The sequence below is a fragment of the Pieris brassicae genome, chromosome 3 (assembly GCF_905147105.1).
Source record: "Pieris brassicae chromosome 3, ilPieBrab1.1, whole genome shotgun sequence".
In the NCBI taxonomy this organism is placed as follows: Eukaryota; Metazoa; Arthropoda; class Insecta; order Lepidoptera; family Pieridae; genus Pieris; species Pieris brassicae.
Window position 1 is genome coordinate 11,531,115 of NC_059667.1, and position 26,015 is coordinate 11,557,129.

The window sequence follows — 26,015 nt, forward strand, 5'->3', positions numbered from 1 at the left end:
TTTTATAGATTAGTGTCATTCTATTATTAGAACATTTGCGAGTTATAATAATTTTGTACTCAATCTTCTTAAAGCACGTGATTACTCCTCACTATTAAAGATGAAGCTTCACTGCGTGCAGCATCCGTGATCATGCAGCATGTCGGTGCACCAGTTAGCCGGTAACGGCACCCAAGATGCGGAACACTGCTCGTTCTGCTGCATTGATTACTCACTTCTGACATGTTAAACATATTTTATTACAATTTTCCATCTACCTATCTAGTTGTGTTTACGCTCGCGCGGATATCTACGTTATCCTACCGTCACGTAGTTGAAACATCTGCCGAGAAATGCACTCCCTGCCTCAAAATATCATACAACTTTGACGTATCAACGTGTCACGACGCGCTAAAACGTATGTCTGAATCGCAGATAATTCTGCTCTCCACCTAATGTTAAAAACACAGATGCGCTAACCAACAATAACATAAAATTACTACCAATGTAAGAAAAGAAAGAAATGCGTTACAAAGCATGTAATGTTTAATTCATGAACATTGTGTCCTTAACAGTCCTTCAAAACATTACTTTTAAACTGCTTTTTTAATCAAACATGAATGAAAAACGTACATATTATAATTGCACTCTTTGCACACAAATCTTGATGTTTTCTTTGAATATTTTTGGTTAACAACTAACCGATTCGATGCAAAGATCAAAGGTGTGGTTTCACTTTCGTCATGATCTGTAACATGCCGAAAACCGAATTGAGATTGCACAAGTAACTTTTTGCTACAGTATGGTAGGTTTGTTAAACGCCCCTTGATATTAGATAACAACCTTTATGTAATAGTTTTTTTTGTTATTTGTAATCAACGTTTAAATAAATAAGTATAAATAAATTTTATATAATATATAATGTATCTCATCTTAGGCAAGATGTGACACACGTCAATATTATTTTTAATCACACGATTAAAAATTTATATTCTTTATTAATACGTGTAAATACAATTATGTATGTTTAGTTTTATAAAACTGTTCGCCAATCAAAATAGAAATTACTCTCAAAAGTAAATTCGTGATAATAAAGTCCATTTTTTAGAATATGTTGAAAATAACTTTTATGTAAATTTTCATTAGAATTCAGCCGGCCTTTCACTAGGCTTGTGTAGCATTTGTATTGCCTCCAGGAATTTAAATACGTAGAAGGATGAAGGATTCTCTGGATGCCATACAAATTAGTTACAACGGAAGTCAAAAAATCGAGATAACAGCCTCGCGTATTTATATTTTTCTTTGTTGTAATAATTGTTTGAACTTTGAGCTGACAATGAAATCATTTAGAAGGGTTTTTGTAAAACTGGATTTTAATGTGAAGAATTTTTTTTACTGTTTTCTCTACATAACTTTTAAACGGGATTTAACGTTTATCCATTTTTAAAATGCAATAGCTTAAATACATAAAAAAGTATTTTTTTAAATACGCAGATAACAATGTTTCATTCAATAGATAGATATTATCGTCTAGAATTTATCATTTTATAATCTTAACATTCCTTGTTTTAACACCCTTTGTTCTTCAAGAATGCTCACTTCAAAGTAAGTTTCAATTGGTGGACATGATAAGTGATGGTGGATAAGTAAGATGACGACAAAATCAATACATTTTAAAATTATATCCATTAGAGTAGTGACCTAGGTTTATAATTTATTATATATAAATGTACATAAATAAAATCAAGTTATCCTAGTAAACTGTCTGGAAAGAGTTCAATTAAAAAAGAAACCCGGTTTACGAATATACGAAATAACGATAAATAGTCATACCAATTATCGTTGAAGAATTTCTGCTCAAACATTTCTTGGTCAAGAAAGCATAACTATCAATGACTTTATGATTTCTTGGCCTTGATTAATGCAAACTGTGTTTTTATTAGACGACTCTATTGATATGAAAAGAAAAAAGAAGGCGGAAGGTTGAACCTATTTACAAGGGATAGAAATTAAGAGAGGAATGAAAAATATGAAACATTTTTAACTCAAATTGTTGTAACAAATGTTAGCATAATAGTTATAAAAAAGATAAAGGTATACCTATTATAGGTATACCTCAAATAACAGGTACCTACGTTTTTTTTATTTTATAATAAGCTCCCCTAACTATCCCAAAATTACGTGAACTTGAGATTACAATTAATTAAATACATATATATAAGTAGCTCTAAGATATTTTTTTTAAACAAATTAATTATATACCTGGAATTTATTGTATTGCAGAATATACTAAAAATAATCTAAACTTTTGTACTTTGTTGTACATTATTATTAGATATTTTTACGATCAATTCCACGATTAGTCGCGGTTTAAAAAACGACTTTCAAAAGCTTTGGTCTGTGATTTCACGGTCACAAATCTGTGTATCCCATTTAGCTTATAACTCAACTAAATAGTAACCTGGCTTCACACAGATATACCTTTAAATTTTGTCAGACCTCGGTAAGACTAGATTACGAAGTAATAAACATGAATTAAAACCAGTTTTTCATTGCTTTTTCATATTTAGATTACTAATACAATGATATTTTCTTCAAGAATCTGGCTGTATGCTATTTCAACCAATGCATTCTATTTACAAAATAAGCAGCGAGTTCCTGGTTTATAGTCACTTGGAAAACTAGTTTTAATAAAGCTTCTGTTAAAAAACTTATATTAAAAGAAAATTTATATTTATGTCATAAATACCTGTATCCTTAATATCCGGGTTAACACAAAATCACGTTTACACTCACAGTAAGGCACAATAAAAAGTTGATACACCACTTTTTCGTAGTTCCCGCGTTTAAGTAACGAGCTAGCGTCCTCAACGCCGTTTGTAATCCGACTGACCACAGAACGTAGATTGGCAGCGATCACGGTACGGCAGAAAACCAGTCGCTAGCCTCTTGTGAACGACAATAAAGAATCATTGAGAATAGAGATAATAGTGCTTTAGAAAACGAATAACTGATCGAAGGACACGGTCTATGGGCCCGAATGTTTGCACGAGAACCCGGTATTGCATGATAGAAGATTATTTTAGATTTCTAAGACATTCAAGCGTCGCATGAATGGTTACGTGTCTCAAAATAACGACTGTTGTGTTTTATTGAGTCGGTCACTTTCCAGGGTAATAACTGCGTCGTTTAATACTTGTTATAGCCCGCAATTACTTTAATTAATACTGCTAGATGTCATTTCATAATATTGCCATAAAAGCGTAGTTAAGTTACATGAAGCGTCTGCAGTGTCTAAGTAACACTCCTATCATAATTGAAATTGTTGTTATAAGCGAACGAAGGACGAAATGATTAAGCTCTCCGTTCTATTGTGATTGGTCAATAGTATATTTTTTCCAATACGCTTAAAACGCAACATCATACGTCATCAGGAAAGATGGACTAAAGTATTTATTTGCCAATTATACTTGTATGAGGAATGTAAAAGCTAATAATAAAACACAAATATCACTTAAATTTTAATACAAAATACAATATACTGTATAAATGGACTGGTAACATAAATATGGAAAAGGAAAATCAGGTACAGAATAGATTCGCTTCTGACGCAGTTTTTTTTTAATATTATCGGTTTGTATAAGATTACATTTAATTTAGTTTTAGCTGCAACACATTTATAAAATTATCTAACACACAACTTATCTATATTAGACGCGAAATAGATAAATAAGGTTGGGAGGCTGTTTGGTCGAATTTTGTACTAGTCGCCAGATAACTCCATTTGAGTAGGAAAATCTATAAAGTATGACCATTTAATGACACTATTAAAGCACGTTTGCAGTGCAGATCCTTATTTAGCTACTTCGTGATGTTAGTATTTAAAACTACGACGCAAACAATTTCGCTATTAAACTAAATTATATCTAGTTTTAAATTAATTTTAATTCTATGTTAGGTAAATAAATAATAATATAACTAGGAGTTTATCGATATTGCGATCAGAATAAATAAAAAAGGAAATGTCGGTTTTTTTACGGAATGTATGACGATATGTTTGTGTATTTAAGAATGTACGTCCAGGTACTGTTTTAGAAAAGTTTCTAAAATAGCATCAAAGTCAATCAAGAATTAAACTACACAAATTAATAGTTAAAATAACAAAAGGAAAACAATCAAATTCACAATTTTCTTTAACACGTTTTTTATTCTTAATTTTTTTGCTTTGCTAACCTTCAAAAGCATACTAAGAGTAAAGATCGTTCGAGATTCCACATTTCAGTTACATTAAATACAAAAATTACAAAATTTAGGCACATTCACAGCTTAGTACAAAGTTGTAAAATAAGTTTGTCATATCATCTATCCTTGTTTCTACTACAGTTGTAGAAAGAGATAGCAATACGAGTACTCGATCTTCTAGTATAAATACAACTAGAAATTTAAATTCCCTACATATAGCACAAAAATCACTCAAAAAAATGATTTATTGGTATAGTACAAAAATAAAAGGTCTTACAACACACCGTGTTGAAAGACCTGAACTAAGAGTATAGTAAATCCATCAAAATTTTGTTTAATCAATTAAAGGAAAAAAGATAAAATATATAAAAACATGTATACTTCCTGTAAATTAGTTCACCAATTACCCAATATGCAGTTACATATTATAATATCTACAGTACTACTTTTTATTTAGGTTTACATTAAATATTAGTCTAACGCGAATCTCATTTTAATGTGTAGATTTAACAATTACCAAAACTACATTTTCATATTGTATATTCAACCCAAATTTCCGCTTGTCATTTTGACATTGACGGAAACAAAATTATCAAAGACACTTGATATGTTGAATGTGTTGCCTATTTCACACTTCAGAATCATGTATTATTAGATCCCAATTATAATTGATTTCTTTATGAATGTTATTTCTGTCTTTTGACCAAAAAATAATACTGACAGCTTCATTACTCGACATTTGTACTGGATTTCACTAAGCCCTCCAATCGTATCGTCAATTTTATTTCGTGAATTACGAGTAGAATGTCAAAACAGCAGCATGGTTTCCTCTAACAAGCAGAGTCTGTTTGGCAGCCGTAGCTATAGCAGTCAACCATGCCATATACAAAGGTGCGGGTACACCACGCCGTCGAGGCATCGGTTGCGTCACACAAACAAGGCGAGCGTTATGCGAATGTTCGCCGATTAATTCGCGTAATCTTAAATGACGGTAGGTCCGATCGCGAGCCGCTAAGAAATCGGCTTCCGATATTCCACCTGACAAAAAATTAGAACAATTTAAATATTAATAATTCTATTTAAATATTTTGGAAGTAAATGACTAAAAGCAGTTAGGAGAGGAGTAATTTTTTAATTTAAAGCATTCCGATTGTGAAATATATAGTCCTGAAAAATTTGAATTTATTTCCAAAGGATTCTTCATTAATCAATATTAAAAATTCATTCTACAACGATACATCGAAATCGCGACATTATTGAACAGCGAGACTAGACCAATAAATGTAAAATTCGAAGCATTTCATATACATTTCTTTTTTGAAATTCATAAGCATACATTATGTTACCTATATGAATAAATGATTTTAAATTTGGAATCACAATCTGGCAATACTCTTAACCTATACAATTTGACTTCTTAAAAATAATTACCATTATCAGTCGTGTCATCCGGTACTTTGAAGGGCGCAATTAATTTCTCGAAGTAAGCTAGCGTCGACTCCTTCGGTTTCTTTGTGATGTCCGAGATCATCTTTAACGCTGAGTAATCTATACGAAACTTGGAGAGCAGCGATGCCATACTAAAAAAATGCTTTTATTTAAAGAAAATCTCATCTTTCTACGAAGATTGAAGATTATAAATTTCATCAATCAACATTTCTCCGTATTATATTATTTGTAACTCACTTCCGTTCCTCAATGTCCATTTCCGTATTCTTATTGACGAGTGTAAAGACGCGAAGTGGACTTGAAGCCCAGGCCCGACGCGTTGACAGTATGTACGGTAGGAGAAGCGTCAATCCTTAACAAATATTTATATTTGAATTTCATTGATAATTATTCATTACAGCAAAACAAATAATTTCTCAAACCAACTGGTACTATAAGTTGCGTATGTATTTTAAAAAATATATCTTCTATGTTTATTTACAGCGATTAATTTAAAAAATAATTGTATCCATTTCAAATATTTGAAAAATCGAATAAAGAAAAACACTTTTTTTCAGCGTGCGTGGTCACGGTGACTGAAGACAAAAGCACGCGAAACGCCGGAAAAAATTTAGTATTATGTAAATAATTATATTTTTCAATAATAATACATAGCTTTAATCCGTTCAAAAATTGTTTTTCTTAATGTGTAAAAGTTATTTTCACAAAAGACAATACTAAATCGAATAAAAACTAATAATTGCATTTAGGTTAAAAATATTTAAAGGCTCACCTCCATCATCATACAACCACCATACATCGACCGTGCCGTTTTGTCTTCGCGTAAATTGTTCTACAGATGTGAAGGAAGATGTCCGCCGAGCCGCACCTATTCCGATACGACGGCCTATACCTTTGCTGAACATCAATCAAAAGAATGAATTATTGAAATTATCTAGCTAACACCCACAAACTTTTCCTCACCAATTTCGACTTGAATTTAAAAGTCTTTATGGTATTAGGTACCTTATAAATTATTGAAGGTATCTTTTGGTGCGTTAGGGAAAAACTAGAGTAAATTTATAACATGCGTGCACACCTTAACCCTGACATAAAACCGACACCCTGAAGTTAGCACAGTCAATATTTTAAAATAAAAAATGTTCATTTCTTTAATTATGTAGAAATACTTTTTTATGATATTTAATTAAACTTTATTTAACTAGATAATGCGTTATAATAAAACTTTCAATGTATTAAATAACTTTTTCTATTGTTAGTGTCGTTTTTCTACAAACGTAGACTAAGGCGAAAGATAAAAAAAAATTATAAAGATTTTTATTTTGTTACGGCATAGAAGTATAACTTCTATTGCGTTTACATAAGTGCACACACATATTTTTTTTAAAGAACTTTCGTAAGGACTATCACTAAAACATTTACCTACTTTAAAGAGTGATTTTTGTGTCTATGTCAAATACATGACTTATCATATGTAGCGATAAATCTAGACCTTTAAATACTAGCGATAATATTCTAAATTAAACACATACTGTTAATCCTTACGAAACATGATCTAGTCCCGACTTTTGAGATTATTTAGAATCCATTATAGCTGGATTGTAAAGGATTTTGAAATTTATTTACTTTCTATTTTTAAAGTAACTTACTAATACTAATACAATAGAAAATGTATAAATATAAATAAAAAAACATGTGTGTGCTTATATACACGCGTCAGAAGTTATACTTCTTTGGCGTAACAAGATTATTTTTAAAACTTTTACCTTTCATTGTTGTAGAAAAAACGACACTAACAATAGAAAAAACTTAAATTTTGGCTATATATATAGCTAACTTCAGGGTTTTTCGGGTTTTTGTACGGTGCTACCGCGCGCGCATTGTAAAAATTTACTCTCATAATTTTTCCCTAACGCGCCAAAAGAAGTATAACATCAAAAATAAATTAAAAACATAAGACGTAAACATTTTAATAACTACACAATTATAATTAATGCTTAGGGCATTATGGCATGGCTATGAATATCAAGCAAGTGATTTAATATGTTGTAGATATTAAACATAGCAATATACACTAATCAAGCTGTTGAAGTTTGTTGGTGTCAAGCAAAATCAAACTCTCACCCCACAGATTTCTTTAGTAGTAGGTATGCAATCCTATAAATTGATATGAATTTAAAATAAAAACGGAAAACTTAAAAACAGTTGCCAAGCAATGTAGGCAGTTATAACTTTAGTAGGTACAGCGTGCGACTCTCATCTCTTAGGTCGTAGATTCGATCCCCATCTATATACACCAATGAACACTGTACGGTGAAGGAAAACATCGTGAGGAAACTGGCCGTAAGCCCAAAAAGTCGATGGTGTGTTTCAGGCCCAAAAGGTTGATCACCTGCTTGCCTAACAGTAATGATGACGGAACAGATAATGAAATCTTATTGATATATATATATATATATATAGTATACAGCAATGTAACGCAAGAAAACTTGTTCCAATTGAGGTCGAAACAAAATTCATAACGTCTTCCACTAATTTATTAAGTGAGGTTCTGGCAAAAAAACGTGATTATAACAACAAAATACTGATCACGCCCCTAAAACCTTTCATTCGGCAATCGGAGTCATTTAAAACTTTCGACAAATTGCACAATTCTTACCTATTCTTACAACTGTCAGTAGTTTTGTCAGTTTTTGCACCCGGGTCTCGAGACACGTGCTCCGGCGAACCCAGGGAAAGGTCAGACATACTACTACCTGAAATCATATTCCAAAATGTCCACAATTTGGGAGCTCTCAAAGGACTTGTTTATATATCCTCAGACAATATAAATTAAGTACCTTCACCGCATCGTAATTTTCATACATACACCCACACATAGATACAACTTAAAAAAATATGTAACAAAAAAAACATTATGAAAAATAACGATTATTGTGGAAGAGGTAACTAATAAGAGCCAGGACCAAAATTATATAATGAAAATGAAAAAATAACTGAATTTAAAGAAAACACTTTTTACCGGATTGAAGATAAATATTATTATAAACTTATAATTATTTTAGAGAACATAATACATATTTTTTATTTTATTTTTTGTTTTGTAAAGCACGCGAAACGTCGGGAAAATTAATTTATATAAAATAAAATTATGTAAAATAATTATAAGTTTATAATAATACATAGCTTCAATCCGGTAAAAAAGTGTTATCTTTAAATGTGTAAAAGCTATGTTAACAAAAGACAATAACTGAATTTGTTAAGAAACAAACAAGTCTTACCTCTAGAGTGTGTGTTTAAACTCTCACTCGATTTCGACTCCTTGAGACTGTCTCCCATGGAACCTAACGAAAGTTAGCACAATGTTCACTCGAGGTTTCAATTTTCTATGTGATGTTAAATATATAGTATATCCATAAAAATTAGTCGGTTTATTCCATTAACAAAGTACTTTCGTCTCTTTTCATCATAGAGTGAACACAATTAGATAGAAAGAGACAAAGTCCTTTCGTGAGAAACAAAATTAACTGAATATTGTTTATGAATAAACGGTTAATATAAGACTGTAAGTATACATAAACACATAAATGTTTTATTTGAACTTATTAAAAATGACAACATACATTATGCATAAAATACGAATTACCAAGAATAAATTAAATAATCAATGATAATATTATGTAAACAAATTAGTTACAAAATTGTAATTGCCACACATAGCGGTGAAAATTCTGATAGCAAAAAAAAAAAATTACCGACAAGAATACATAAATAATGAACATACAATGGGCAAGTTAAAAATTTCTATAAAAAGAATATTCAACATTATTAAAGACTGGACTGCATCAGAATTAGCATTTCGAAATGATCTCTCGTCCATAACCAGCCCTAGTACATACGTGAAACAACGGACGCATCCTTAGCGTTGAGATCGTGCAAGCACGCTTGTAGATCATCATCCAGCGTCTCGCTGCTGTACAAGCCACCTTCAACACGAAGTAAGGCTATCGCCATGTGGACATCCAGCGATTTACTGACAAATTGAACTTTATTAAAAATCCTTTTATTTCTTAAAAACAATATTTCAAATGAATCTACTCCTTTATTAAATACTTTTAATTAATTTTAAAAAAATGTATAAATAACGACAAAATGTTTCAATAATATGTATGTGTTAATAATTAGAAAAAAATTATATAAAAATAACTTTATAGAAACAACAGTTTTTTTTTTTGTAATCCACTTGTTACTGTGATATTGTGTGTGTATTTGTACAAACACAGATAATAAGCGTTCACAAAGTATATAAATATAAGAAATTATTATGCAACTTCTCATTGTATTCGCAGTAAATTAAAAACCGACCCAAAAAATATAAAAAAAACAACTTACTGCATGATTTCGACATGTTCTGCCACTTCTTCTATGTTACAACTTTGCCAGTTCTCTTTGAAACCCATCAACAAAATATTCGGTTTTAATTTCCCTAAACCGCTAGCCTACAAAGAAAATAACCATTTTAATATCGGTAATCAATCTGTCTCTTTTCATCACAGCGTAAACTCAATTTGGCAAAACGAGACGAGACGAATACTTAAATCAAAAGTGTTGAAAAAAAACGGATTTATTTTTTATGAATGTTGTTGGTATTTTGACAAGGCTACATAACTTACATCTAGCAAGACTATTTGTCGAGAAATTTATTACTGTCTTATTCCCGGTCATTCCTAAAATGCCTTTAAAACGGCAATCGACTTGTATTAATAAAATTATGCATTGTAGAGGAGATACCTGTATAAGTGCACTGGCGCCATCTTTGAGGTCGACTCCGTCAACGACGCTGTAGAAAGACTTAATTTTCCGCTTCAAGAACCAGTGATAGGCCCTGTTCGTCAGCGCTTCTCGCGTACGGTGGTTTATTTGACTCTGAAAATATATTTTGATGATAATATTTTTTACCAAAACTTAAAAAAAAAACTTAGAACTTGCCCAAAATCATGGTTATATTTTGTGTATATCGGACCCAAAGAAATTATTATCTAATCAAAAAGGAATCAAATTCATCCATCAATACTCTGCACTCTGGACAACCCAAAAAAAATATTTCGTGGTCTTAAAATTCTTCACTAGTAGACCTTTTAAAAAATACAATTATTATGATGCAAGACTATTGGTTCAGTCTATAAAATAAATATGATCTTCAGAAACAATCATACATTTTGTAGGTTGTAATCCGATACCTGCACAACATGTCCACACAGCATAAGGGACAATCCCTTAGTAAGGAGGTATGTGAAATCCGTCAGCAGAGCCCGCTCGCCAGGAAATCCAGCCAGCACCAAGATTTGAGGTCTGTGAAAAATATTTTTTGTAATAGTATAATGTTATATTTATGATGCAATTTTATGTATTCTTCTAAAAAATATATAAAATAAAACAAAGAAGTTTCATCATCGGACGTCAAGAAAGAAGACAAAATTCCACCCGTATAACCTCGACATCAGTCGTTCGACAACTGCAATTTAAGACAGTTTCTGCCGAGCACCACCAATATCTGGAACCCACTGAAGTATTTTAATTTCCCCAAATTCTTAAAGGCCGGCAACGCAATCGCGAGCTTTGAAGCAATGTAATTGTAAGCAATTTGTTTCGGAACACAAGTTTTTGACTATTTACAATATTACGGGATTGATTATAATGTAACATAGTACGTACCTGTAATTTTTAACGTGTTCAGTGACTCGGTTGAGTTGATGTACGCCCGAGAGGGCCGTTTTATATGTTTGCGCTTGCGTCGTCGAACCCCAGTTCACATCTAATTAAATATTCAAATTCGAAGTATTACTTTTTATTACCTAAGGACTTATGTACAATATGTTGGATTCTTTAGTCCACGCCATACTTCCTAAATATCGTAGAGTAGCGTTTCCCAACCTTTTTTGTGCCATGCCACCTTAGTCTTTTTAAAATTCTTATGCCCTATGTAACATACATAATATTTAATATTAAAAATGTAATTGTTGACTAAAGAAACTTAAATGATAGGGTTTGGAAAGAAATAACTACAAAACGTAACGGTAAAAAACAAATAAAGTTTCAAAAAAAAAAAACAATTAACAATCAAATTCTCCCCAGTTGAGTATGGGCCATACGTTGGAAAACACTGCCAAAGACAAATACTTGGTATGGGTATGACTTCTGTCACAATATACATTTAGGGACACACTCTAGGGCTCCAGATATTTAAAATTAAATATCTATTATCATACAAATATGTATATTAAAATCACACACGTTATGTCTGCAACTCTCTGCAAATGGTAGATTTTTTCAAGAAATAACACTAAATTTAAAGTATCTGTATGTCTCAATTACTAAAAAAATATTTCCCTTTATCATACGATTCACTCACCAGGTTTCCTATAGGATACGAGAAGATATAGCGCCAGAAGGAAAGCGATAGTCACGAGGGCCGTTATCCACGAGATGACGAACATTATCGCCACACACACCATCGACCCCAAGAGAGATAGCCACATGTTATAGAGCTGAAATAAGAAATAATTACTTATATATTATGAAGTTAATTATCAGAGAGTAATATATTTGCAATACGTTACCCTAAACGTCGGCCTCCACCCCACTGGCTTCGCGAGACTTGCGTGAAATGTCGCAAAGTTAATCAGCGCATACGCAGCCAAGAAGAAATTCGATATTAACGGTGCTATTTGGTTAAGACCACCTGTGAAATATATAAATAGCAAATTTAGCTTTGTTATCTTTCGTTTAAAATAAAATTCCACATTAAAACGAAGAAATAATTACAATTTCAAATTAATATAAAAAATATATACGATTTAGTTCAGACTACAACTATTATTAAGAAAGAAAAACGTAAAATAAAAAAGAGCAAAATAATGGTGCCTGTAAAACTGAAACAGAAAATTCTTACCCATAAGAATAAAGGCAACTGCTATAATAAAGGTGAGCGCGTATCCGCGAACTGGTTCGTTAGTACTGCCGTAGCCCTTTGCGAAGAATTCCAAGTACGGGTAGAGCTTGTCTTGACATAGCGCCTGTAAAAATATTTGCAATAAAATTGTATTCTATAATATAACGATAAATAACTAAAAATAAAGATATTCAAATCGTCTCAAAAAAAAAGGAACCGTTTATTAAGTCCGTACCGTTTATTAACCGTTTAGTAAGTTTTCTAACTCCAGTATTTTTATGTAACAACAGGCAAACAAACGGGCAGGAGATTCATCTGATATTAAGTAATACCGCCGTCCATAAACACACATTTACAAAAGCATCGCAAGTGAGTTGCCAGCCTTTAAGGCTTTAGTTTTCATGCTGAGGCCCGTGTTAGACAAAACAATATTCTTGTTATCAGTTGAGGCAGTTTAGTTCCGTCACTCATGGACACCGTCTTGTCTCAAACATGAGCGTTGACAATTGTTGACTTTATTTTTTGCGAGGAATACAATCCGCATACGGGTAATACCGCTCCGCACAAACGGCAAAAAGGCAAGAAATTATTCAATAAAATTATAGAATTTTTGATTCGATTTACAAAAAAATAATACCTGAAAAACTTTCGGTGCAGAAACGAGCGAAGCCAGAGCTGATGATAGTGTTGCCGCAAAGCAGCCGCCATATATGAGTGGGCCCCAGGCTGACACTAATCGAATTACCTGCAATTGAATTGGGTTTAAGCATCTATTTAACAAAATAGCAAATTCATTTTTAACACTAAATAAATATTCTTATAATAATAATAGCAATAACGTTTGATAAAAGGAAAATATACTTACGTCATTACTATGATGTAGCCCATAACTGCAGCTCCCGTCGTGTACGCACGCAGTAATATTCCCAAAGGGCACGTCCGCAACGACTCCGGACGCGTCACGTAGGACGCACCAGCCCGCTATTATGGCTATCACCACGTACGATATTGTAGTTAGAAGTATGGCCAACAGTGTTCCCTTTGGTATCGATTTTTGGGGATCCTGCAATTTTAATTTGAGGAAGTTTCCTTTAACAATTTAAAAACTACCGCCTTATTTAAATTTTTCAAGCAGTTTCATCTGTATGTGATATTATTGAAATTATTGTAATATTATGGTATATTCGGGATTCGCCGTGCTCAAATTAACGAGTAAGTTTGTCCACAATTTATTGAAAACTAAGTCCACCGAGATTTAAATCAGGTATAATTTAGGAGCAGTGTTAACCTAGTGGAAACCGACATGTCTTAGACCCAAAAGACGACGTGTGTAAGGCCTGATCACCTACTTGCCTATTAAATTGACAAATTATGATGAAACAGATACAGAAATCTGAGGACCAGACCTAAAGACCCAGTGCATGCATTATGGGACACGATATGAAATTTATTATTAAACCCATAACATCTTGCGGATGCATTTAGCTTGTGACGAGCAAAATACATTTGACGGGAACTTTAGTTAAAACTCTTTGGTGATGAAAAATAAATATTGAATATGTGAATGTATATGTGTATTGGATTGTAAATTTCAAAAAATGTTTCCAGTCCTTAATATAATTTTTTTTAATACCTTCAAATCCCCGGATATATTTGCACCAGCCAGAATTCCTGTCGCAGCCGGAAAGAATATCGAAAAGACGGAGAAAAAGTTGTGTTCCACTCCTTCAAAGAACCTGTAGTCCGATGCCATGTTTTGTTGCAACACTGTCACTGAAAAAAGTTTAATGCAAATAAGAAATTTTCGTAAATTCCATAAATATAGATTCCATAAACTGGATGAATTTCAATTCAATTAAATTGATTTCTCAGAATATTTTACAAATTATTACAATTCAGTAGGAATTCAATATCAATTGAATAATTACGTTTTTCTAACTTACTATTAAACCCGACAAAGCCCTGAGCGATCTCCTCATCGCCAACAGGTCCAATGATCGCACCGATGCAGAAGTCTGCAATGGCCGCCAAAAGTATTATCAGTAGGACTATCTGGGCCTTAGCTTCCCATTCCAAACCGACAACCACTATACCCGTTAAGAGAACTATTGTTATGCAACCGTATATTGCTTGGTCCTGCAAGAAATATGTAATTTAAAAATACTATTTTAATATCATAACTTTATAAAGATAACACTATACACCACTAGATGGCGTGATTTAAAAATTCTTCATTTTTATATTCATATGCATCTAAATCCATATCAAACTAATTATTAAAAAAAATTGGTTGTCTGTAAAGTCGGTTTACAGGCAATAATTTTACGCCTTTTTATGTTGGAAAGCAAACGAGCAGGAGGCACACCTGATGTTGAGTGATAAGATTTTAAGACTCACATTGCCAGAAGACTCTTAAATGCGTTGCCGGCATTTTAGGAATTGTGCGCTCCTTTCTTGAAAGACCCTAAGTCGAATTGGTGCGATAATATACCGTGATAACCTCATAAGAAAACATTGATGAAAAATTTCATACATTTATGAATTTAATTATTATCACTAAAATAGCATTCCTTTCTATAATACAAAGAAGGGGTTAATTGCTAATTACACTTTTTACGATAAATTAACATAAATTTGCACTCGTAAATTCAAACATTTTTTTAAGCTTAAATTAAACAGATTAATTACAAGTAACAACGTGTTATTAACTACTTAATACAAATGCGTCACAAGCCAAACGCTTAGGCCAGTCGTGCCCCTCCATTACTACGCTCTTGCTTGTGCGAGCGAAACGTGACAATGAAGTTCGGCTCAGGCGGAACGTGACAATGATCATATTTTTTCATGCGTGCAGCCGTTCATCGACTTATGACGTTAAGACGTTATCACGTCTAAAAAATAATTTTCAATTAGCTAACTGCTTCTTTGTATTACACAAAATACTGACAATTCAGTGATTATAATTAAATTCATAAATATATGGAATTCTATATCAATGTTTTCTTATGGCGTTATCACGTAAAATTATCGTCCGTCAACCGACTCTACACACAACCAAATTTTTATCAAGTCTTTTTCCCGAAGGGGTAGGAAGAGAACACGGATATCCTCTTGCTACGGTCCTGCATACCTCTCTCCCTTAATCCACTTTCGTGACATTATAATAAATTGTTAAGAAAAAGCTTTAATGAATCACGTACCCAGCTCTTGCTGACCATATAAGCTGACTCGGGTATCAAAGTAATAAGAGACTCTCCAAATCCTACGACGTACATAGCGCATGCAACGGCATTCGCCATTGAGAATATCAGACCGATGGACCCACCGAATTCTGGGCCTAACGAGCGGGATATCATGTAGTATGTTCCACCTGGAATAACATTTAAATTCATTTAAGTCTCCGTATACTTTTAAGTCTAACGGGCCATATGGGATTCAATTTATGGATATGAAACCATTGCAGCATGCGTTCAAAAGCCACCAAGAGTGATATGTGCAATCAACGTGCATATCACCTTTGCCTTAGGTAAGAAAAATTATAGAAAGGCACAGAAATTAACTAATAAACCCATGTCCCGATTACGGGAAATATAAACATCAGTCTAATGGGGAAGCCATTGGGAATATTTATGCCATACAGCTCGCAAACTAATGCTAGCTAAAACGTGTAAAATTAACAAATATTCATGGAAACATATATTAAAAATAGTTTACCTCCTTTAATAACCCCATTCGTACTGATTGCGGACATTGACAGAGCTGTGATAAATGTTACAATAGATGTTGTCATTATGAGCAGTATTGCTTGGCCTGAAAATAACAAAAGACTTATTGTTTTTGGTCTTCATGAGTCATATTTCAGTAAAACTTCTCAATATATTAATATGAATTAAAGTAAGAAATTCATGTTTAAAGTTGTTTATTTAAAAGACTAGCTTGAATTAATAATTTGTTCTACGTAAATCAAGCTATGAACTTTATCAAATCTGAATTGAAGGCATTTTGGGAAAGATGGTTCCACGATAAGCGATATATTAATGGAATTGTATGATAAAGGTTGTTTTGCAATTCACTGTTCGTTATTAATAATACCAAGGAGGACAGTTTTCAAAAGGCTTCGATTTCAAAGCAACACGTACCAATACCAGCTTGCCCCACGACCCACGATAGTCTCAAAAATAACATAACTCCCCAAATATTGAGGAGGCATCTCATCAGGACCCCCTTGATCCATCCAAACTTGATGCTCGATGTGGGTATCGGCAAATTTCCCACATCCTTCTCCAGTGTCTGGCCTGGCTGAAAATATATAGTCGTCAAGGAAATTACCATAATTTCAAACAAAGTACAGTAGACCGCGAGCATCGTCTCATCTTGGAAGTTTAAATTGATATTACATAATTTTATGCATTTTAACTCCACTGAACCTGGTAACACAGTCATGAAACCTGTTCTGCCCAGTTGAACATGCAATAGAACCGTCTATGCCTGTTTCGCAAACATTTGAACAAATTTAAACACATTTAGATTCTCTAGATAGAACTCTCTTGTGTGTAAATAAGCCACAAGGTAATCATAACACTTACTAAGATAAAATACAAAGCTGTCGAATAAGTTTACAGATTATATTACCAGTTGCGCTACAACCTTTTTTCATCTGGCCCGCAGATTTTTGTATCTGTTTTTATGATTATTTGTCAACCTAATAAGCAAGTAGGAGCAATAGGTAATAGTAATCAGCCAGGAGGCTGTAGCATAGGAATGCTTGACTCATGCCGTCGACTATTTCTGTCGAAAGCAAACCGGCTTTCTCACGATGTTTTCCTTCAGCGCTAGAGCGAATGTTATATGAGCACTTAGATAGAAAGTCAATCTAATATCTATATTAATCTACTTAAATCATTGGCAGCTGATGAAATATTTTTATCTTGAGATACATTTTTTATTACATTCCGTACTGCAAGTTAGACTAAATAATTGATAGTTAATTTTAATGACATGCCACTTCGCGGTATTACTAGAATTCCTAGCTCTAAACTCAAGAGGATAAACAATTGTTCTAAGAATAAATACTTCTTCTAATGAACATGTTCCTGAGGCGTTTAATCATTAATGGTTAATCAAACATATGGCTTAGGGATAAAATATATTAGTGGTATATTGGTTTACAAAAATCACAAAAACATATACATATGTATAAATAAAAGGCTGTTTAAGATTTATGGGAGCAGTGTTGTACTAGTGGCGTGAGACTATCCTATGATCCTTGACGTCGTACCTTCGAGCCCCGGCTGTGGGCTTTCTGTCTATATGCGCATGCGCTCGATCGGTGACGGTAAACATCGTGAGGAAAACCGACTTGCCTTAAACCCAAAGTGACGGCGTGTGTCAGGCACAGGAGGCTAAAACTTGACTATTAGATCGAAAAAATGATCACGAAACAGATACAGACACCTGAGGCCCGGACCTAAAAATGTTGTAGCGCCACTAGTTTTTTTAAGGTTTATAAATTAAAAATCCTTAGTTAAAAAAACAAAATTTAATATTAGATATGTAGATACGATTCTGACTAGGTTTTAACTCAGAAAGATCACTGGACGTCAACATCGCCCAATTGAACTACACGTATCGAACATACATAAGAAACTTAAGATTAGGTACTATCCAACGATATAACATATCAGAAGGAAAAAAGTGTATCAATTAATAAAATCTAGGAAGCACCCTACCTAGTTAATTAAAATTAGGTTAGGAAAATATTATTTTCATATATGTACAGATATCAGATACATTTACATATGAAATAAGGAATTGTAAAATAAATTTAAATGGGCGTATATCAATATTTTAGTTAATTATAAAAGTCATGGCAGCGGTCACGTCTTTAACTGGGTTAATTGCAACTCGAGGGTCACAAAATGCATAGTTTAGGGTCACAACTACGTGGGTCGACCTATGCCCATCACAATTTGTATAAAAAGACATGATGCCATTAATTACTTAATTGAGTCTATTTGGAAACAGGTTTGCCGAAGACAGGGGAGAGTGGAGGAAATTGTGCGGCGTCACACAAATTTCAGAAATGAAGAGTGTGACTGAAGAAGTAGAAATATTGAAAATTGAAGGACAGAAGGAAATCGAATTGGTTTGGAAATACTTCAAGGGGCCGCTGGTTCCATAGCGGTGTTGCGCGGCAAAAACTGCCTTAAAACGGTCAGTTGTGGAACGACGGACGTCGATGTGATACGGAATTTCGTATTCTGTCTCGACGTCCGATGTTAAAACTCAGATTATATTATAATAATAAAATATTATGGCATTGAAACCCAAACCTGGTACATAATTATATAAAACACCGCGAAAATATTAAAAACCATATTTGCGCAGTACCAAATACAACGTTTTTGTTCACGGTACCGTCGTAATAGCGTCTTTTTTACTTTAATATTTACAATACACAAGGATTTTAACTAATACGATATTAGTCTTTGGGGTCTCGTTTTTTAGTTTGTAAACAAACACAATTCATACGTTCAGAATTAAAATATAATCTGATTTGATTATTCAATATATGTAGTTGCCTTTGAGAGCGATACACCGATTAAAGTCATAGCCATACAATTTTACGATATTATTTTTATAGAACGATTTGTCAAGTGTAAGTCTCAAAATAGGCTTCGAAGTCGATTACCTCTTCATCAGCACAAAATTTCCACAATCTTTAATTTTTGATATTATATAATTCAATCAATATCTATATATTTACCTATATATACCTTTTTATCGTAAATCTAAAGTATTTAAACGTGTTAGAGCTTATCGAAATGTCATTGTCCAGCTTCATTAACGTTGCCGTAATTAATTAGAATTGTAATTATCCGACGTATCTGTATAGAAACATTTTAATAAAACAAGGAAAACCGTTTTGTCATAAATTATAATATTTATATACATATGAACAAAATATTTTTCTATGGAATTGAAATACGGCCCTAATTAAATTCACTAAACTTTGCTCTCCTATAAAGATATACTTTTTTATATGAAAACTACATACTACAATTTAAAAAAACGGTACAATGAGAAAATTAAAAAAGTTTCGCAGTCGGTAGGATTCGAACCTACGCTCCCAGAGGGAATCTGATTTCTAGTCAGACGCCTTAACCGCTCGGCCACGACTGCTTCGAGGAAAGTTACGAATTTATCTACCACATATTTATATAAACTAAAAGACATTTTAACGGTAACCATTAATATTTGTTTCAAGATACTATACGTAAAGCCCTTTTACGGACACAATCTAAATATTTTCAAGGTCACCAAATTCGTTCATTTAAGAAACGAATCGATTTATATAGCATTTAATGCATATAATGTTATTCTTGATTGAAGTAGTGTTATATATAACCTCAACAACAAAATTGGTTGGTTGTTACCAATAATATACTTAATAAATATATATTTATTAAGCATTAAGCATATATAATATTTCATAAAGCCGCTTTAAATTAAGTACCGTATCGTAACTGTATGTTAATATGCACATGTTTTGACATTGATCGACTAAAAATACCTTGACTTGCGATAACCCAGTTACCCGAAGCCTCACATACACTTACCGCGACAATGCATATAATCGAATCATTGGCAATTATTGGATTAATTATATGACGTTCATCTTAAACACGAGCGAACCGCCTTCAAGACTAAACTTGGTTAGTAACTTCGTCTACATAATAATACCGGTTTCTTTTCTGCAAATTGTCTCTATAAGCTATGGTCATCAGCCTTGTGTTAAACATGCATTTTAATTAAAATAAATTAAATTAATTTTCAATCTCACATATAGCCGTTGCATATAAAAACCGTTCGAAAAATATAAGCTTTTTCGGAGCGAGTCTTTACAAACGGTTGCCTTCTGAGATACGGGAAATAGTAGCACTGGATCCGTTTCGAATACGCCTCCAAATTTTTAGGTAGATGGATAACAGATCTAATGCAATAACGTGAGATAATGGGAATAAACTTCTTTCAACCTAAGCACTCCGAGTTTTCTGTTTTCCCACGATTTCTTTACCGTATCAGCGGATGCTAATTGCACAGTAAATCTATTGGTGCACTTGAACGGGCTTCAACCTTATGATTAAGTATTTCATTCGTTAGGAGGCGACATCGACCGCCGTTACTGTTCTTGCCGTTAAAACTAAAAGAACACACAGGACACAATGCATTTGAATAGGTATGTACTTCATACATTAACGGATATTTTTAATTTCTACTCTACATGAACTGACAAAAGTGTTGCTTTATATCAGTTCGTATGGTAGAAATACTTAGATATTTTGTGAATATTTTAATATTTTTCTGTCAAATGTCGTACTTTTTGCAGTTGCTTTTCTATATACAGGTATATGTAATAAGAAAAACACTTTTTGAACGGATTAAAGCTATGTATTATTAATAAAACTTATAGTTATTTACATAATTCTAAATTTTATTTATTATTATATTATAATTTTATATATTTTTTTCCGACGTTTCGCGTACTTTTCAGCGTGCGTGGTGACCACCGTGACCACGCACTATTATAATAGTACATAGCTTTAATCCGTTCAAAAAGTGTTTTTCTTAATGTGTAAAAGCTATTTTAACAAAAGACAATAGGTATATGTATTGTTATACGAGGATATGTAAAACGGTCCTCTAAACGGATCTCCTTCTGCAGTATACGATGCTTTGATGACATGCGTGGCTGATCCATTTTATGACAGTATCCATGTCTTCAGGCGTAAGGTGCTGCTGCCAATATTCCATTACCAATAACGATTGCAAAGAAGAAACATAGTAAATTTTTGAATTGCATATTGGATTAAATATTCAGTCCCTACATATGAAATTGGCGTTTTGTATGGGAGGAACAAAAAGTCGAATATTTTTAAATATAATATATTTAATTAATCAAAGTATGAACCATTGTTTTCTATGCACTTTTGCCATCTCATAGGTAATAATATTCTTCATATAATATTAATCAATTCGTGAGGTACCAACCTTTCAAGCTTTTTAATCTTCCTAATTTGCTTCAAGTGAATTAAAACAGTTTTATCACTAACATCGCAGCCTGCAGCTAACTCGGACGTGGTTTGCGATGGATCCGCTTCCACAATAGCCTTCAATACTTCATTATCAACTTGGGTCTCAGGCCGTCCATGGGGCTTGTTCTGCAGGTTGAAATTTCCAGAACGAACATGACCGCCATACACATCATTCAACCTTCGAGTCGTTTCCGCAGCACCTAGTGCCACGGCGGAACTCGTACTCGAAAATAATGCGATACTTTAAGTTTTCCATTTTGCAAAATGAGTGACGCAAACAAAAAAAACAGAAGAAAAAAACTAATAAATGACGATCGTCGAAGCACAAATACATGAGTAAATAGCTGTACAAATTTGAATTTGAAATTCCTAACCAAAGAGGAGGTATTTGAGGTCAAAGTGGCCAATACGACAAAACGCCAATTTCATATGTAAGGACCTAATATTTGTATATATTTTTTTATATAATTGTAATGTTTTTCTTTTAATATAGAAAGGGGGGAAACGAGCCCAAAAAGGCCTATTTTTAGTATGTGCGTTGCCGGCCTTTAAGAGGGGAGTACACTCTTAACAGTTATCTCTTATCAGTAACTGTAAGGAAGTATCTCTTAGGGGAGACCCCCACCGGGAGTCTATACCACAGATCACTAGTTCGCAAAAGTGTCTTGTGAATCGGACCTTAGAAGATTTCCAGCTATCAAGGTGATACTGATAAAATTTTGAATGAATACGGCTCGTACGGTGTTGATACGAGGCAGGAGGCATCAACCCAAACATTTCTTCAGAAATCTCACTATAGTACACTTTGTAGAAAACGCAAAGAGACGCAATGTCTCTGCGTAGATGTAGAGAATCAAGCCCATCAGTAATACGTTGGAGATTGACAATTGACATTCGCTGAATTTGGTCAAAAGGAAGAAGCTGGTATTTGGGACCAGGGATTTGAGCAATATTCCATCTGAGGTCGTACCTGAGCCTTGTAGAGCTGCATACGTTGTACCTCAGTAATAAGATAAGGAAAATTAGGTACTATAGCTAGATTTTTAAACCCGATCTATTGTTAGCTTGTGTTGATTAAGCAGGCTCGTGTATTCTTATATATGAAACTTGTCTATTGATGCAGGTGTTGAATTAGTTGTAAACATTAAACAGATTGTCATGTTGTACACAACATACATCCACATGACAGTAACATGAAATTATTGTCTCATATACAAGAACAATACTAGTATTTATTTTAAAAAGAATATTCTATGCATATAGAGTTTTGCCTACGGTTATTATCAGCCTCTTAAAAATAACGAATCGGGCTTTTTATATTGATAAAAAATCCAATACGCTCGTTAACGTTATGTTAAACCTTTTCGTAAATGTTTAAAAAAAAAGTGGCGCTACAAAATTTCCAGGTCTGAGAAAAGATATCTGTATCTGTTTCATGGTTTGTCAATCTAATAGACAATTAAGTGATCAGCGTCCTGTGCCGGACACACGCCGTCGACTTAAGAGTCTAAGGCAAACCGGTTTCCTCACGAAGTTTTCCTTCACCTTTTGAGCGAATGCTAAATGCGCACATAGACAGAAAGTCCATTAGTGCACAGCCGGGGCTCAATCTTACAATCTCAGGGATGAGAGTCGTACTCTAAAGCCACTGGGCTAACACTGCTCTATTTTCATAGCTAAGTTACACCGTTCTCTAGATAAAAAATTGAATCCTCTATCTAAAGTGGACTCTGAGAAATTGTTTTATTCGTGATGTCTTTTAAAAACCAATCAAAAAGGACCCTGACCTTCCGTGACAAAGATGCATTATGAAGCTCATCCAATGTCGGTCGAGGCGCGGCGTGAAGCGACAGTACATTTCTGTAGTTATCCAATCTTGGTAGCGCTTCACGGGTGAAATGTCTGAAAATTTATATTTAGTAATATTTTCTCATTTAAAAGGTATGATGCAACTCCAGGAACTTCTCCGGGTTCGGTAAAATAATTCTTTACGATACGATTATTAAGACGATACGTAAAACTGAAAAAGATATTTTAAAGAAAAAATAATAATGAAATATGCGAAATATACACATTTGGTTTTTCATGTTTGAAATAACATTTTTTTGGTAGTGATAATTAATATTTATTATCATTTTGCCAGTAGAAATTAACATCTATTATTTTTTTAATTTATATTGACATTAACAATTACGTTAAATAATTATTTATTACAATATTCGACGATTTGTTTCCAGTCATCAATTTTAAGTCAAAATATGAAAGCTGTAGACCTGGAACGCGTTGTAGGAGGTTTCTCGTAAAACCATTTTACGAACAAATCAAAATCTAGGAACACTTTTATAACAACACAATTGAAACTGGTGCAAAGATACGCAAAACTAATTATGGTCTTAACAAATCATTATAAATTTCTCACTACAGAAATATCACTTGAGAAATCTACGCGTTATAGAGAGGAAATACCGCGTTATAGGGGATTGCTATACTTATTGAAATTAATTGGATAATATATCTTCTAGTAAGGCGAACATGATAGCGTTACGTAACTTATAAAGCCCTTTAACTTTGTTACAAAAACCCAATTACAACACATTTTAACCCAAATAACATTGAAATATTTCGTCACACGTGACTTCTAAAATTTCTAACAGTGGTATAACTTTCATCAAGTCATTAAATTGTTACCGCTGCGTAGGCTTCGATTATTATCAATGACTTCTTAACTTACCTAAAACTTCTGCCATACTTAGTATCAGTCTGCGTGGTGAGAGGATCGTCGCTATCCATACCGGAACCATCAGACTCTGAACCTTCTTCTTGCTTCGCCTCCATCTAAAAACAAAAACACAATCTTAAAACCTATAAAGTGACTTAGAACCTTAAAATTGTACCTATTTAGTATTCGTGTCTATATAAGGTACTGAGTATTGTAATGAAAGGCTCTTCAAGACACGACTATTTAATACGAATCTTGGTACAATACTAATCTATCATCAATATATACATATATATAGATATACATCAATACATTTGTATTAATCATGTAGGCACAGTACATCCCCCTTAATAAAATATAAATATATATATCTAGATACATAGCAAATGTTACAATAAGAAAGTAGAATAATTTCTATAACACTTCATTACCAATTCAAGAACTTAATTTAAGATGTACAGACACAAAAAAAAAATAATGTAAAATAATAATATTTGGTTCTGTAAACTAGATTAAACATCCTTTAAAATAAAACAAAATCAGCTTTTTTAATGAACTGTACGATTGAATGAATGAAAATCGATGATATCAATATATATAGATTAAAACAAAAACATTCATTCACGCGTTGACAATAACTTAAGACCAATTTCACTCTGGTCACGTACATGAGTTTTAATTTATGGGATAGTTATGCTTTTGAATGCATTTATATCCGTGACAAATATAACATACAAGAAATTTCAAAATGCGTGAAGGTTGGACGGAGGTGGTCGGATGAGCAGTAATTGACCAATGATCGCGTCCGACCCATGCTCTACATAACATACACCAGAACACGCGAGTCAAATCACAGGCACACGGCTATTTGCCCAATAGAGATCTTCAAGAGAAAAATTAAAGGTGTTCTAGACTATAACCAAAAATTTGCATTTCTCTGCTGAATTTTGATTGATATTTTTTTTATGCAACAGAGGGCAAACGGGCGGAAGTTTCACCTGATGTTACGTATTCCCAACTAACATTGCAAGTGCGTAAAAATTAATAAGTTCTTTTCTTGAAGGACAATAAGTCTAATTGGTATATGTATATAGCGCACTAGTACCACAATTCCAACGTAATATTTATTTTTGGTATCTTGAAGCATAATCTTTAATACCGTCTCAATTGTTTTCGTGGAGATTAGTTACACCAATAAGTTTGATTTACGTTTTTTAACCATAGGTTTTTCAAGTCCAATGAATTATACATAGAGTTTTATAAGTTATCAGTTATATAAAGTTATCGATCAATTAGATTACTCTTAAATTCTAACACAAGTGCGCAGTATCTGTCCTACCTTTTAGTAGTCAAACTTATACTACAAACCCACCTTTATTACCAACAGCTACAGTACGTTTTTCTAAGCACATCTTTTAATAGTTCTAATTAAGTCACATCACGAAAGCGTGACCTAATGAATGGTTGATAAATGATTGATAGGTCACCGATCGCACCTACGTGGACCGGAACACGTTTATAAATTAGATACTGTACGCCACTAGCTTCTACTACATATCACATTTGAGATTTTTGAAAA

The 26,015-nt window shown here is 33.1% G+C and overlaps 2 protein-coding genes and 1 non-coding gene across 10 annotated transcripts in view; all 3 read right to left on the reverse strand.

The window, feature by feature from the left end:
- LOC123706688 (serine-rich adhesin for platelets) overlaps positions 1 to 2,884 on the reverse strand; it is a 46,288-nt gene extending 43,404 nt beyond the window's left edge. For all 3 annotated transcript variants that reach the window (XM_045656035.1, XM_045656034.1, XM_045656033.1), the window contains exon 1: positions 2,729 to 2,884. The gene's annotated coding sequence lies outside the window, so the exon portion shown is untranslated. The remainder of the gene's footprint in view (positions 1 to 2,728) is intronic.
- Positions 2,885 to 3,487: 603 nt separating this feature from the next.
- LOC123706840 (bumetanide-sensitive sodium-(potassium)-chloride cotransporter) overlaps positions 3,488 to 26,015 on the reverse strand; it is a 29,579-nt gene continuing 7,051 nt past the window's right edge. The window contains exons 2-25 of one of the 6 annotated variants that reach the window (XM_045656332.1): positions 24,449 to 24,552; positions 23,505 to 23,619; positions 16,762 to 16,921; positions 16,337 to 16,432; positions 15,823 to 15,992; positions 14,566 to 14,758; positions 14,256 to 14,395; positions 13,488 to 13,685; positions 13,260 to 13,367; positions 12,623 to 12,746; positions 12,291 to 12,412; positions 12,083 to 12,218; positions 11,386 to 11,485; positions 10,911 to 11,022; positions 10,462 to 10,596; positions 10,063 to 10,169; positions 9,570 to 9,703; positions 8,952 to 9,014; positions 8,330 to 8,426; positions 7,795 to 7,827; positions 6,443 to 6,567; positions 5,908 to 6,022; positions 5,653 to 5,801; positions 3,488 to 5,259 (exon numbers count right to left, since the gene is read on the reverse strand). In XM_045656332.1, the coding sequence (XP_045512288.1) occupies positions 5,015 to 5,259; positions 5,653 to 5,801; positions 5,908 to 6,022; positions 6,443 to 6,567; positions 7,795 to 7,827; positions 8,330 to 8,426; positions 8,952 to 9,014; positions 9,570 to 9,703; positions 10,063 to 10,169; positions 10,462 to 10,596; positions 10,911 to 11,022; positions 11,386 to 11,485; positions 12,083 to 12,218; positions 12,291 to 12,412; positions 12,623 to 12,746; positions 13,260 to 13,367; positions 13,488 to 13,685; positions 14,256 to 14,395; positions 14,566 to 14,758; positions 15,823 to 15,992; positions 16,337 to 16,432; positions 16,762 to 16,921; positions 23,505 to 23,619; positions 24,449 to 24,552 (3,081 nt within the window). In that variant the 3' untranslated portion in view covers positions 3,488 to 5,014. Of the gene's footprint in view, positions 5,260 to 5,652; positions 5,802 to 5,907; positions 6,023 to 6,442; positions 6,568 to 7,794; positions 7,828 to 8,329; positions 8,427 to 8,951; positions 9,015 to 9,569; positions 9,704 to 10,062; positions 10,170 to 10,461; positions 10,597 to 10,910; positions 11,023 to 11,385; positions 11,486 to 12,082; positions 12,219 to 12,290; positions 12,413 to 12,622; positions 12,747 to 13,259; positions 13,368 to 13,487; positions 13,686 to 14,255; positions 14,396 to 14,565; positions 14,759 to 15,822; positions 15,993 to 16,336; positions 16,433 to 16,761; positions 16,922 to 20,241; positions 20,270 to 23,504; positions 23,620 to 24,448; positions 24,553 to 26,015 lie in introns of those variants that run through there. The other 5 variants (XM_045656334.1, XM_045656333.1, XM_045656337.1 and 2 more) reach the window with 5 other exon arrangements.
- Trnas-aga lies at positions 19,723 to 19,804 on the reverse strand. Its single transcript has one exon. It is a non-coding gene; the product is annotated as a tRNA-Ser (tRNA).